This window comes from Melospiza georgiana, chromosome 6 (assembly GCF_028018845.1).
Source record: "Melospiza georgiana isolate bMelGeo1 chromosome 6, bMelGeo1.pri, whole genome shotgun sequence".
Lineage (NCBI taxonomy): Eukaryota > Metazoa > Chordata > Aves > Passeriformes > Passerellidae > Melospiza > Melospiza georgiana.
The window spans coordinates 27,517,218-27,530,833 of record NC_080435.1 but is presented as its reverse complement, the minus strand read 5'-3'; the positions used below and the strand labels follow the sequence as shown (position 1 = coordinate 27,530,833).

Here is a 13,616-nt window from a genome sequence, read left to right as displayed (position 1 = left end):
AGCTCCTCACCTGCCAGCAGGAGCCTCCAGCCAGGGCTGGTTTCATTACCACTGGAATGGTTTTATTTCACTATTAATATAGAGTTCTTTTCTGCACACACAGTAGCCCTTCCAAGAACTTTTGGCATTGAAACTCATGTTGGCTTTGGGGGCAAGGGTAAAACAATCAAGGTATTTCTCTGTCATTTGACCTAATTTTTGCAAGTGTTTTGACAGATATTTTATTATTGTTATCCCACTAACACATAAGCACACTTCTGCAGCTCTGTATTTCTGTGTTTTCAAATTGAGTTATTTTCTGACCCAGAGATGGGGCAACTGAGAGGTGTTTTCAAAACTTTTATTCTATTTTTAGTCTCATGTGAAGGGTAAGACAATACAAATGTTATAATTAATATACAATACATATATTTACTATCACAATCAAAAACTATTTCCTAATTACATTACAAACATTTCTTAACCTATCAACTTTTACTATACCATAGTATAAATACTTTGAAACTAATAATCTAAAATTATTAAAGATATATTGTAGTAGGATTTATGAGGGGTAATTCTATTTCTCTAAAGTATCTAATCTTGTTTACAAGTCCAATCTTTAAAACTTGTTTCTATTTCCATTTCTCTCTCAGCAATGCTTATCCTATTCCTTAACATTTCTAGATCAACGTTTCTTGTCTCAAGGTTCGCATGCAAACACTGACTATGTAAACCTTCTGCCAAACTTTAAGAATTCTCTACAAATCCATTTCCCACGCTGTATCTCTTTTATGTATTGAAGTGCAGTCACTGCTTGGGTGATGCTGCAGCTTTCTGGGTTCAGCTCCCTCCGGCTCGGTCAGTGATGCTCTTGCCCGCATTTGCAGGAGAGCTGCTCCCTCTGCTGAGTTCTCCGTGGATCGCCACCGGCACCTGATGTCGTTCCTGACCATGCTGGGCCCCAGCCCCGACTGGAACGTGGGGCTCTCTGCCGAGGATCTCTGCACCAAGGACTGCGGCTGGGTCCAGAAGGTCGTGCAGGATTTGATCCCCTGGGATGCCGGCACCGACAGCGGCGTCACCTACGAGGTTTGGGCTCTACCTCTGATTTATCCAAATTATCCCCTCACAGCAGTGCATTAGGAAAGCAGTTTGCTCCATTGTGATGCTTTTTATACTTTTTACTCAATTTTTTCTTAAAATGAAAGACTATTTGTTTAAAGAGATGTTAACTGCGCCTCAGTGGTGTTGCCTGAGCTCCTTCAGCATTGGCACTCATGGGATGATGTGAGGTCCACCTGGGGTGTTTTTAGCCCAGAAATGGGGTGAAAATGGGTAAGGTTGGAAAGAAGCACAGTGAGTCCAATCTGGTCCAATCTCCCTGTTTAAGCAGGGTGATCCTAGAGCAGGTTATAGGGTTCTGTAGAGCTGTTGAATAGCCCCTGTAAGGGAGGCTCTGCACCCACTCTGGCCAATCTTTCCCAGGGCTTGGTCACAGCACAGTAAAGAATTTCTCATTTATGTTCACCTGTTAAATTCACCTATTGCAAAACTAAGCTTTTGAGTGCCCTTTGGTACAGACCAAAGCAGTGCCATCATCAACTCCAGCATGGGCCTGTTTCAACCCAATGCCAACTGCTCTGTTTGGCACAGGAAACTTCAACTCTTTCTTTCAGCAAAGCAGAGCAAACCCAACAACAACAAAACCCCCCAAACCAACAAAAAACCTCACAAAAAAACCCCCAGAACAAAACAAATCCCCATACCATTAAGTATGAGTGTACTCTGTTCACTTCACGCTGGAATTTTGCAGTTTAGCATTTCAGAGAAGTTTTAATTTCTGCAGATTAACTATTATTTTCTTTTATAACACTTTTTTTCTTTTTGATTGCAGTCTCCTAACAAACCTACAGTGCCTCAGGAGAAGATCAGACCTCTTACAAGTTTAGATCATCCTCAAAGCCCATTTTATGATCCAGAAGGAGGATCTATCAAGCTGGTGGCCAGAGTTGTCATCGAGAGAATCGCACGAAAGGTAGAATTCATATAAGCAAAATTCTCAAGCAAGCAAAAAGCCACTTTGTAAACAAAAAAACCCAATCCATTCTTTCTCCACCTTCCCTCCAAATCTACACTCTTTAACCAACAGCAAAGATAATGGCAGAAAATATTTAAACTGTCTTTAGGTGTTAGTTCTCCTAATTCTGGCAATCGTTGCATTTCCTTATTTGGGGATTTTCTTTATGTACACCTAGGAATTTTAAGAAAAAAAGGTGCTGCAGACACAGCAGTGTCTTACAATGTACTGATTTAACCTCTCATGGATGAGTTTCCTCTTCAAAATATTTTTTACTTTTGCAGGGGGAGCAGTGCAATATCGTTCCTGATAACATAGATGATATTGTGGCAGATCTAGCACCAGAGGAAAAAGAAGAAGGTTCGTTTGAAATTAATTTGTGCACTACTAATAATTTATATTTCGTTCCAGTGTCTGCTGTCACTTGTAGATAAGGTACAAAACTGACTTAGGAACAAAAATTCCACTCACTGTCAAACAGTGATTTAGGTTTTCTTCTCTTCTGGTCTCTTCTATTACCTCTCCCTTGTACAGAAAAGAAATTGCATGTATATCTAGGAGATGACAGTAACAATACAGGCAATAAAAGGGACAAGACTTTTGGGGTTCAAATAATTTTTTTTTTTTTAAAGAAAGTTGGCAGTTGGAAATTTTTTTTCGTCTGGGCTAAAATGGAGAGGATAGAATGCAGAAGGAAATAATGTATTCTATTGGAATCTAAAGTAATCATCAACCAAGATAAAGGAAGAAAATGAAAGACCATTTTTAACAGTCAATGCCTTTCCTCACTTTTCAGATGACACCCCTGAGACTTGCATATACTCAAACTGGTCCCCATGGTCAGCCTGCAGCTCCTCTACCTGTGAAAAGGGCAAGAGGATGAGGCAGAGGATGCTCAAAGCTCAGCTGGACCTCAGCGTGCCCTGCCCAGACACCCAGGACTTCCAGCCCTGCATGGGCCCAGGCTGCAGCGATGAAGGTAACCAGGAGTGGAAGGTGGAGGAGAAGAATGCTTTGGGGAGTTTGTTTCTCCTCTAAAGTTCTCAGGGATGTCAGTTGCTGTGGTATGGCTCGGGTTGTGGCCAAGAGAAAATTGCTGAAGAACACAAGCGAGTGGCAGCTGCCTGTGGTGAATTCTGCAAGCCAGGTGTGTCAGGGCATGAAGGGCACAGAAGGAGGAAGGAGAGGAGTGAGGGATGCTGTGGAGGTTTTGTGGGTTTTGAGTCTTCAAAGGGACAGTTTTTGGGAGTAGTAAAGTTGTTTATTGCATGAATACATCAGTCTCAAAGGCGAGGGGTTCAGAGCATTAATGTCTGTGCTAAAAGGTTTCTGGCATAAGGTCCAGAGCAGAAATCCCTGCAGCAGTTCTCACCTTTTTTCTTCTTCTTCCTTCCTTTCATCTTCCCTCTTTGCACCCCAGTAATTTATAAATAAAATTTATAAATTTTATTTATAAATTATCCAATCAGCTAAAAACACAACTCTAAAACATTTTTTACACCATTCTAATATGTGAACATAGTGACAGCTCTTACCCAAATCTATGTACATAATTTTGTATATTTACCTGGATAGTTCCATCTATTTTATCTAGAAAGGCAAGCAATGTTCTGCTATGTTTTTGTTATGCCTGGGGCTAAGTTACTGAACTTTAAACTAGGCTTTAGGGCCTTTTACTAGCTAACACAGTCTCTTAAGGCACTTGGGATATATTTCTATTTACTTAAAACTAAAACTTATCCTTTTATTTCATGTGTGTGTGGCTTAATATATTTCAGCTTCTCTAGAGGTTCTGATTCAAACCCTGCATTTCTTTTTCTCCCTGAGGGACTAAGAGAGTCTTCTATTCCATGCATTCCAGCAGAGGAGAGGACAGTGGGAAAGGCAGCACTGGAGGGATGCTGCACACAACTGGGCAGCAGCTATGTCCATCCCTGTGGTCTCAACTCTCTTCACAGAGAGCAGCAGGCACAACTCTCTCCCAGGATTTTTCCTGGGAAAGGCAGTGAGAAGCTCAGAGAAGAAGAGAAAAAAATTGTTATCTCTATTCGCTGCACCTGTTGTTTGGCACATGTGGAATGTGTTATGGAGATTGTTCACCCAAAGTGACTTGGTTATTGGATTCTGCTGATTAACCAACTGGGTCAAGGCTGTATCCTGGCTGTCTCCAGACAGTCACAGGTTTTTTTTATTCTTTAGTACAGTATCTCTTTAGTATGTAATTTAGTATAGCATTAGTGTAATATAGCCTAGCTTAATAAAGCAATTATTCAGCCTCCTGAATTGTGGAATCAGAACACATTATTCCCTGGCTGGGGGTGTCCTGCTCCAGGATCAATGCCCAGCCCTGAGTACTCTTTGTGTTCCAGATGGCTCCACCTGCATGATGTCTGACTGGATCACCTGGTCCCCCTGCAGCGTCTCCTGCGGGATGGGGACGAGGTCCAGGGAGAGATACGTCAAGCAGTTCCCTGAGGATGGCTCCATGTGCAAAGTGCCCACTGAGGAGACTGAGAAGTGTATTGTAAATGAGGAATGCTGTAAGTATTTCGTTCAGCCTCAAAAAATCCAGCCAATAGCAGGAGCATTGCCCAAATGGGTCTTACTGGGGTCCCACAGAGCTCCATCTTAGGTCCTGTGTTCTTCAATACCTTAATAAATTACTTGGAGGCAAGATTGGAAGGGACACAAAGCAAATTACCAGATGATTCAAAACTGGGAGGAGCTGCTGACTCAAAAGCAGGGAGGCCCTGCATAGAGACCTCAGCAAATTGAAGAGCTCTGCAATCACCAACCACATGAAGTTCAACAAGGAAAAGTGCTGGATTCTGCACCTGGGATGGAGCAACCCTGGCTGTACAGACAGACTGGGGAATGAGGGGATGGAAAGCAGCACCAGAGAAAGGGACCTGGGGGTCCTTGGCAGGCTGAATGTGAGCCAACAGTGCCCTGGAGCCAGAAGGGACATCCCTGTGCTGGGGACATCAGGCACAGCATCACCAGCAGGGCAAGGGAGGGACTGTCCCACTCTGCCCTGAGCTGGGGCAGCCCCACCTTGAGTGCTGGGGCAGGTCTGGGTGCCACAATGGAAAAAAGTTATTGAGCCATTAGAGAGTGTCCAAAAGAGGCCACTGGGGTGGTAAATGTTCCAGAGGAGAAGCCATGAGAGGAGTGGCTGAGGGCACTGGGTTTGCTCAGCCTGGAGAAGAGGAGACTGAGGGGAGACCTCAGTGCAGTTACAAATTCTTTGTGAGGGGAAGAGGGGGAGCAGGCACTGATCTCTGTTCTGTGTGACAGTGACAGGAGCCAAGGGAATGGCCTGAAGTCGTGTCAGGGAGGTTTGGTTTGCATATCAGAAAAAATCTGGGCACTAAAACAAGGTCCCCAGGGAAATGGTCACAGCACCAACCTCACTTCAGGAAGGGTTTGGACAACACTCCTGGGGACATGGTGTGATTTTTGGGGATGACCCTGTGCAGGGCCAGCAGCTGCACTCCATGGCGGTCCTTGGGGGTCCCTCCCACCCAGCTGATGCTGTGATACTGATGAGCAATGTTCTCTGCCCGCTTTGAACAGCTCCCAGCAGCTGCCTGGTCACAGAGTGGGGTGAGTGGGACGAGTGCAGCGCCAGCTGTGGCACGGGCATGAAGAGAAGGCACAGGATGATCAAGATGACTCCTGCTGATGGATCCATGTGCAAGGCAGAAACCACGGAGGCAGAGAAGTGCATGATGCCCGAGTGCCGTGAGTGGCCAGGAGCTCCTCTCTCCCCTGCTCTGAGAACAAACATCACTTCTGACACACTACCCCAGCACACAAAGAACACAGCTAAGCCAGCAGCAATGCTGCTTCTCCTTGTCCTCCCTAAAACTGGGAGAAAAATCTTAGGCATTAAGTAGCACATTCACTATCAGGATGAGAGCTTCAATATAAAATGTTCAGTGGTGTCCTGTTGCTGTACGACCCACACAGAGGTGTGTGTATCAGCAAGCCATACCTAAACAACTCTGAGTTATGTAATATGACCATAAGGCTAGAATAAAATACATGAAACAGTGCCCTCCTCTTTCAACCTCAATTTCTGAAAATTTCAGAAATTGAGGTGTTTCTTTTGTGCAATCAGCCAGCCACACCCTTACTGTCACTATTAATTTCTTATGAAATGTTACATTTTCATCAGAGATAATTTTTAAAATATTTTGGTAGATTAAATATCTATTAAATATCTATTAAATGTCACTTGTTAGACTAAATTAAGTTGACTTACAGTTCTATTCACTGCAGCAATCTTTTTTTTTTTTTTCTTTACAGGAGTTGTTATTGAAACATAGCTCCTTAAACTATTTATTCCCCAGATGCACTGAGACCCAGGAGATATGACTTAGATAAGGAAAAGATAGCAAAGATATTTAAATCAAGCAAACCTTTCAATTTAATATGAAGCTTTCTGAGCTTCTTCAGCAGCACCATTCAGCTTGTGACAAGAAAGCATAATTGGCTGATGACAGATAAAACATGGCACATTTTCCACCTGTATTATTTTCAAAATTTATACCTTCATACTTTATTTATGAATTTATTATTTTATTTATTTATTCCTACTTTATAGGAATAAATTGTTAATAATAAGATAATTAATTGCATTTTTATTTCCTACCAGATACCATCCCGTGCCTGCTGTCCCCCTGGTCTGAGTGGAGTGACTGCAGCGTAACCTGTGGGAAGGGAATGAGAACCAGGCAGAGGATGCTGAAATCTGCTGCTGAGCTGGGAGACTGCAACGAGGAGCTGGAGCAAGCAGAGAAATGCATGCTGCCAGAATGCCGTAAGTTTGGAGAATTCCCTGGGAAGGGGAGGCTAATTGTGTGTCAAAATCTAGGGATCGCACCTCCATCACCACTTCTTAAATAGGCAGGGTATCAAGCATGCCTTGTTTCAAAAAATTATTTATTATTATTGTTATCATCATAATTATCATACACTTTCAGTAACTGAGAGCTGAAATATGACTGTGTCTTAAATTTGGCTTGCCCTACATCACCCCATGCTTATTCCCAATATTTCTATGGGAATCCAGCTCTGCATGTTTGACGCGCTGTGGCTCCAGGCAACTCCCCAGTAGGAAAGAAGTCAGAATTATAAAACCTGGTTTATCACTCAAATGCAGACAGTGTGCCAGGAAAGAAGGAAAGAAGAGTTGAAATCACCTGTGGGATTCTTTCAGCTCAGAAAGAGCACAAAAGAGGCTTTCTCCACCTTTGATACACTTCTGAATGGTATCACTCTGCAACCTGCTGCTGGATGGTGTGGAGGCAGCTGCAGAGACTTTTTTACCTTATTTCATTAAAATCCCCCACTTCTTGGGTACAGCAAATTTCTGGTTGCTTTTCAGTCTTTGTGAAGTTTGATAGCCTAAGGCACTGCTGAATGAATGAGATATGATTGCCTTTGGCATCCTGTTTCCAGCTGGTTTGTGAGGCTTTATCACAAATTACATTATTTTTCACAGAAATTATGGGTTAAAAGGGCTTTTACACTGTAATTGCTCATTTAGCTTTTCTTAAATAATGTGAAATATCATTTTGATTTTTATTCACTGGAGCTGTAAGTGTTAAGCAGTGCTGAAAGATGAAGACTTTTAAGATATAATGGTATTAGTGAATGTGGCTTATTGCATAACACTGCCAGCAAAGGAAGGCTCAGATCTCAGAGGTAGCAAATTATTTTTAAATATAACTCAATTTTCAGCAGCTTTTCATTACAAAACAGACAGATGGGTGGGAAAATTGAAGAAGGCACAGGAGAATTATTTATATGTTCTTTGTAATTTTAGCGATCTGCCAGCGCCACTCTTGAAGAAGAAATCGAAGAGCGTGTCAAATAACACTTCTGCTAGGAATGGACTCAGAAAATTCTGACATGCAACCTCCAAACAATTGCTGAGAACACCAGAGGCTTAAGTGTAGTTGGGGTGCAAGGATTCATCAGGCACACCTGTGTGTTTCTGTGGATTTGGTGTCATTATTTTTTGTGTTTCTTCCTCCCTGCAGCCATCCACTGCGAGCTGACGGAGTGGTCCCAGTGGTCGGAGTGCAACACCTCCTGTGGCAAGGGCCACATGATCAGGACGAGGATGATTAAAATAGAGCCCCAGTTTGGGGGAGCAGCCTGCCCTGAGACCGTGCAGCGCAGCAAGTGCAGGGTGAGGAAGTGCCTGAGGGGAGCAGGGATGGAGAAAAGGCGCTGGAAGGAGGCTCGGGAGAAAAGGAGAAGCGAACAAGCAAAGAAGAGTTTTGATAGTGAGCAATATCCAGGTGAGTGTGAAAGCACTTTTAGGGGTTTTCTGCATGACAGTGGTGCCTTGTGAAGGCTGAGCTAGAGCAGAGCTAAAGAATAAAGCAGGGATTTATTAAGAGGCTTCAATGGATCCACCTTGGGCAGCACAAACCAAAATGGCCCCAAAATGCACGAGCGCTCCCAGGCTCTCTCCCTGGGATCAGTTCTGCTCCATTTGCACCTTGCAGTTCATTGTCCCATTCCAGCTTTAGCCCAGGCACTCCCACCCTGCTTGTTTTTCTCTCTGCAGCCCACGGTGTTTGTGCTCTGGGCCTGAGATTGGGATCATTTGTCCTTGGTGCCCAGCTGGAGCAGGAATTGTTTTGTCTCCCTGCTCTGTGCACAGAGCTCACCATCCCTGAATGTGGAGCCCAGACCCACACACTAAAGCAGCACAGAATGTGAAAAATATGAAAACTAAACCCTGAGGCATCAACAGGAGTTTTTGAGCAGCTCCAGCACATTCTGTGAGAGCACCTTCAGCACTTCAGTCAATAAAACACAGCCACTTGCACTGCTTGCCCACCACCAAAATCACCCAGCTTAAGCTCAGGGCACCATGGAGAAAGGCACACATCTGTCCATGTCCCAGCACTAAAAATACTTCAGCTACTCCACACAAAAGTGTGAAAAAGTTTAAACTTTACACCTGGCAAAGGACTGATTGCAGTTTCTGCCAATCTGGGCGGTAATCTTTACATCCTGTTAGCTTCAAACAGTTAAAATATTTGTTCCTGGATCCATGCTGAATTTCAAAACTGACCTCCTTTCCATCTCAGCAGTCTGATTCAGACTCAGGCTGCTCCAGGAGATCTGCTCAAACTGCTTTTTCAATGGGGGACAGTATCATCAAGTACTGATTCCTCAAATCAGCAAGACATATCTTGTGGTATAATTAACACTATCTGGGTGGGAATTACTGCTAAGTTGTGGCTCATGCTTGTCTGACATTTAACAATTTCATCATTTTATCTGTCTTTTTTAATGTAAATATTAAATTTCTTTTTACTTTTTCAGTGTCTCACAAATGCAGCTTGGTTATTTATACTTAGCAGGGGTTTCTACTAGTAAAAACTTTAACAAATCACTTTTTTTTTTTTTTTCAGTTTGTAGGATGAAACCATGGACTGCTTGGACAGAGTGTTCTACGCTCTGTGGAGGTGGAATTCAGGAGCGCTACATGATGGTAAAGAAGAGGTCCAAAAGCACTCAGTTTACCAGCTGTAAGGACAAAAAGGAGCTAAGAGCATGTAATGTCCATCCTTGTTAACGAAACACAAGGTTCCAAGTGATGCACTCTGAGCTAAATGGAAAGTCAACCTTGGTTTGTTTTTTTTAGAACAACAACAACAACAAAATATAAAGTGTATATTAGTTTTCATTTTTGCAGTGTGGTTTGCTTTTTAGTCTTGCTGGTGCAAGAAAAATATTTTATAAATATTTCTTCACGGATTTATGCTGAGAGTAAGCCTTTGTTACTCCAGCCAGCCCTTAATGCATAAAAATAGTAAAGTCATGGTGAGTTATTTAACTAAAATACAGACACATCTGTGGACATGGAATAGCCATATAGAAATACCACTTGTAAAGACATGGGATGCATGCATATTAACAAAACTAAGTTAAAGTGACAGGAAGTTTCATCTGTGGGAGGATTTCTCTCTAGATTTGATTTTGAAAATCCAAAGCAGTGCCTCTGTGATTACACAACTATGCCAAGGAGTAATGTCAGTAATGCTGGTTCAATAACATTAAAGGTGCATGTTTATCTTTTTACACTATTGGGTTAAGCTGATAGTTATTATTATTATAATAATCTAAACAGTTTTCTTCACATGGATGCTGTGGTCCATAAAAGAAGGGGTTTTTTTCTTCAAAACTTAAAAAGGAAATAATTTTTGTGGCTCAACAGTGATGTTTGACCACCACATAATCACAACCAAGACAGCACATAAAGAAACCATGCAAATATCACACTATGTGTACAGTCCATTGCCTTTCAAAATGGACACAGAACTAGTAGAAATTGGTCCAGAGGGTTGCAGCAGCTGTGCCACAGGATATCTTCCACATGAGGGACACAAAAAAATTAGATTCAGTTTCACAATAATTTCATTTACAGAAGAGGGAGACAGGTTTATAATAAAATGGTAGAGAAAAGGTGAGCCAGGCTCTCATGCATCCCTTAAAATTGAAATGAGCCTCTGAAAGGAAACAATGACAGTCTTAAAAAACCCCTGATTATAGATTGGCACAAGAATACATTTACAGCAGTGTCATTTATGTCTTTTTTTACTCAGAGCATAGGGTAATCTAAAAATTACTAAATTTGTGAGAATTACCCATTTGTGCATATCCTAGCCAGGTTGAAAGCCCTCCTTGACTACTTAAGTGATTAAAAAACTGCCTGAGATGATGAAATACCTCCTCACTCTTCTATTTGCTATTTTACCCCATCTCCTGCAGAGTTTAGCTCTCATTCCCACACAGAGTCAGGTGTAACCAGGGAGACCCTTGGGCCCCACTTGCTATCGGAATACAATCTTTTCCTGCAATTCTATTTCCCTGTAATAATCTAACATTAAGAGGGGAAGGTGATGGGTTACCTCTTGGTCCAGGCAAGGCAGCATACCCCTATGTCTCTTCTGAAGTAAGAGCAGTGCACTGAAAATAAAGATTGTTGATGCCCACGCTTAAGCTTGAGAGAAATGAATGGAGAGAATTTTTTTTAACGGTCTCTAAACCAGCCTTAAGTAATTTACTCACTCCCTTAACACTTGGTCACTACCCTGAGGACCTGACAGCTGGGTTTTAAATGTTGCTGTGCCCCAGAGCCCTCTGAGCTGTTCATCTTCCCCACCACCACCACCCTGGGGATGCTCTGTACCCAAACAGGCTCTTTGGGCTGGTGGCATCAATTGTGGGGCTGTTCATCAGCAATTCCCCACTGAACACTGCAAGGGCTGCTCAGGATTTCCACAGCCACCACATCCCACCCCCTATCAAGGTATTTTACTGCTTTCTGCAGGTTTGGAGTTATGGAAAGGCCAGGGAAGTAATGGAACCATGGGCAGTGTGAGCCCTCTCCTGCTGCTGCTAAATGAAATGGGTGCACACCCATAGCCAACCAAACCAGGAGAAAAAAAGAATACAGCAAGGTTTAATGCTAAAACCAAACGTTTTACTTTTTGCACAGCTTGGCTCACTTAATAATATTAATTCAGATAGTTTGCCTCCTTGTGCCTGTTCAAAAATTGTGCAGTTTATGTCTCTCCAGCATAGCAGCAAGACTTGTCCCTCAGTAGTTCACTTAGGACCTTACATTTCACTTGTATGACCAAAATCAAAGAAAACCCAATGAAAAAAAACAAAAAAGAGTTGAGTGATATAGGTGCTGGAGGAGCGACGAGCTGAGCATATTTTGGGTAAAGAAACTGCAGAGAAAAGCCACAATGGTCAATGCCAGGGCAGGGCCACATCTCTGGCTGAGCCGACAGAGGGGGTCCCAGCTGAATGAGGCCATTCACTCAGAAAAGTAATCTTTGGCCATAAAATGTGTGGCAGAGTGCTTTGAAAGGCTTTGAAGGACCTGCGAGCCTGGGGCAGAGGGAACAGAAGTTTGTCCTGAATGGAAAAAATTTCCTGAGTTCGGGAACCAGATTCATCTCATCAACCACTTGTCCAAGCTTATATTGCAAAACCATGCCTGTTTCAGCAAATAATCAGTGAAACCCAGTGTTGTATTTTCATTTTCACATTTGTTCCAGTTCATCAAGCTGTTTTGTCTACTAAATACTCCCTTTGTGAAAGGCCACATAGTGCAAATACACTTACAGAAAACATACAACACCTTTCTGAACTTGCCCACAAAATTGTCCATTGAAACAACCTGGCATTCTTTCTCTGTGCTTCTTACTAATTTGATTCTCCAGATCCTTTCTTTTTTTCCCCCTCTCTCTTAGAAGGCTGTTCAGTGTGATTTCCAGTCATTTCTCTTAGGCTCATTAAAGTTCTGAATGTTGCAAATTGCTTTTTTCCCTACCTTGTTAACAGATGAAATCACAAGGTAATTGCACCGGGTCAGAGATGTGTGACTTGACTCCTGCTTCTGTTCAGCTCTTCACACTTGTTTTTCTGCGGAAATGTTTTACAGATCTCTTGTCTTTCTTCTAACTTGATACATGAGAAACATTTAGGCTTGTTACATTTTGTATAAAAAATAAAATAAACACAAACAAAAACAAACGAAGGAAATAAAAATAAGAGGTTGATTTTCTATTCAGAACAAAAAAAAAAGAAAAAGCTCTGATATACAATATGTAGAAATCTTGCATTGTTACTGTAAACTTTCTAGTAGTGTAATAGGCACTGGTTATCAGTCAATGAAAATAAGAACTGTTATTGTTCTGATGTCCTGAATAATCCTGCTGAACTCAAAGCACAGATGTCACACCAGTTTTGTAGACCTCAACTACCAGATCCTAGCATTGTCAGTACCTTTTTTTCTAATATACAAAGGATAGAATCTTTACACATAATAAAAAAGTTAGGGGCTTAACAAATGTACAGTAGGACTCTGTTTGTGTGACACATGAGTTAAACAAAATTTTGTTTGATTGCATTTTTAGATTTCCTTTGTTGTTTTTGTTTGCTGTGGAATTATGAAAAAAGCTACCATGAACATTTCTTACCAAAGTCTTGTGTAGATGTTTTGTAGCTGTCTGCCTAACACATTATTATTATAATTATTATTATTATTATTATTTTGGAATAAAGACATCTTTACTATGAATTTTACACTCGTATGAGATTCTGTTCAACTTATATGATTATGTACACCAAAAAAACATTTATTAATATGAGTCATGTTCTTATTTACATTTTCCTGTTCAAGGTCACAGGATATCAGGAGTCAGTGGATTTTATTAGAACCAGTCATTCTTTCTACTTGGAAGGTGTTTGCATCAAGGTCTTTGTCAAATACTTTGTTGCTCTTTTTAAATCACAGGGTGACTTAGGAACATCACATTATGTATTTGTGTATTACTCTCATGTGGGTTTTGTTGCTGTTGTCGGTTTTTAATAAAAGAGAAACTATTTAAAAGAACACATTTTAAATCCTGGTGGTACATGAAAGGAAAAATCATTAAGCTCTCAAAAAGCCTGAGATTTTGTGAAACTTTCAACTGATCTTTTGTGCTAATGGAAAACTTTTTTGGGA

General features: G+C 41.6%; 1 protein-coding gene across 1 annotated transcript in view; it reads left to right on the top strand.

Moving 5' to 3' along the window:
* SPON1 (spondin 1) overlaps positions 1 to 13,187 on the top strand; it is a 182,983-nt gene extending 169,796 nt beyond the window's left edge. Inside the window, exons 8-16 of the mRNA XM_058025802.1 lie at positions 870 to 1,071; positions 1,877 to 2,017; positions 2,344 to 2,419; positions 2,856 to 3,038; positions 4,429 to 4,599; positions 5,636 to 5,803; positions 6,720 to 6,884; positions 8,110 to 8,373; positions 9,502 to 13,187. Of these exons, the coding sequence (XP_057881785.1) occupies positions 870 to 1,071; positions 1,877 to 2,017; positions 2,344 to 2,419; positions 2,856 to 3,038; positions 4,429 to 4,599; positions 5,636 to 5,803; positions 6,720 to 6,884; positions 8,110 to 8,373; positions 9,502 to 9,665 (1,534 nt within the window). The 3' untranslated portion in view covers positions 9,666 to 13,187. The remainder of the gene's footprint in view (positions 1 to 869; positions 1,072 to 1,876; positions 2,018 to 2,343; positions 2,420 to 2,855; positions 3,039 to 4,428; positions 4,600 to 5,635; positions 5,804 to 6,719; positions 6,885 to 8,109; positions 8,374 to 9,501) is intronic.
* The last annotated feature ends 429 nt before the right edge of the window (positions 13,188 to 13,616 follow it).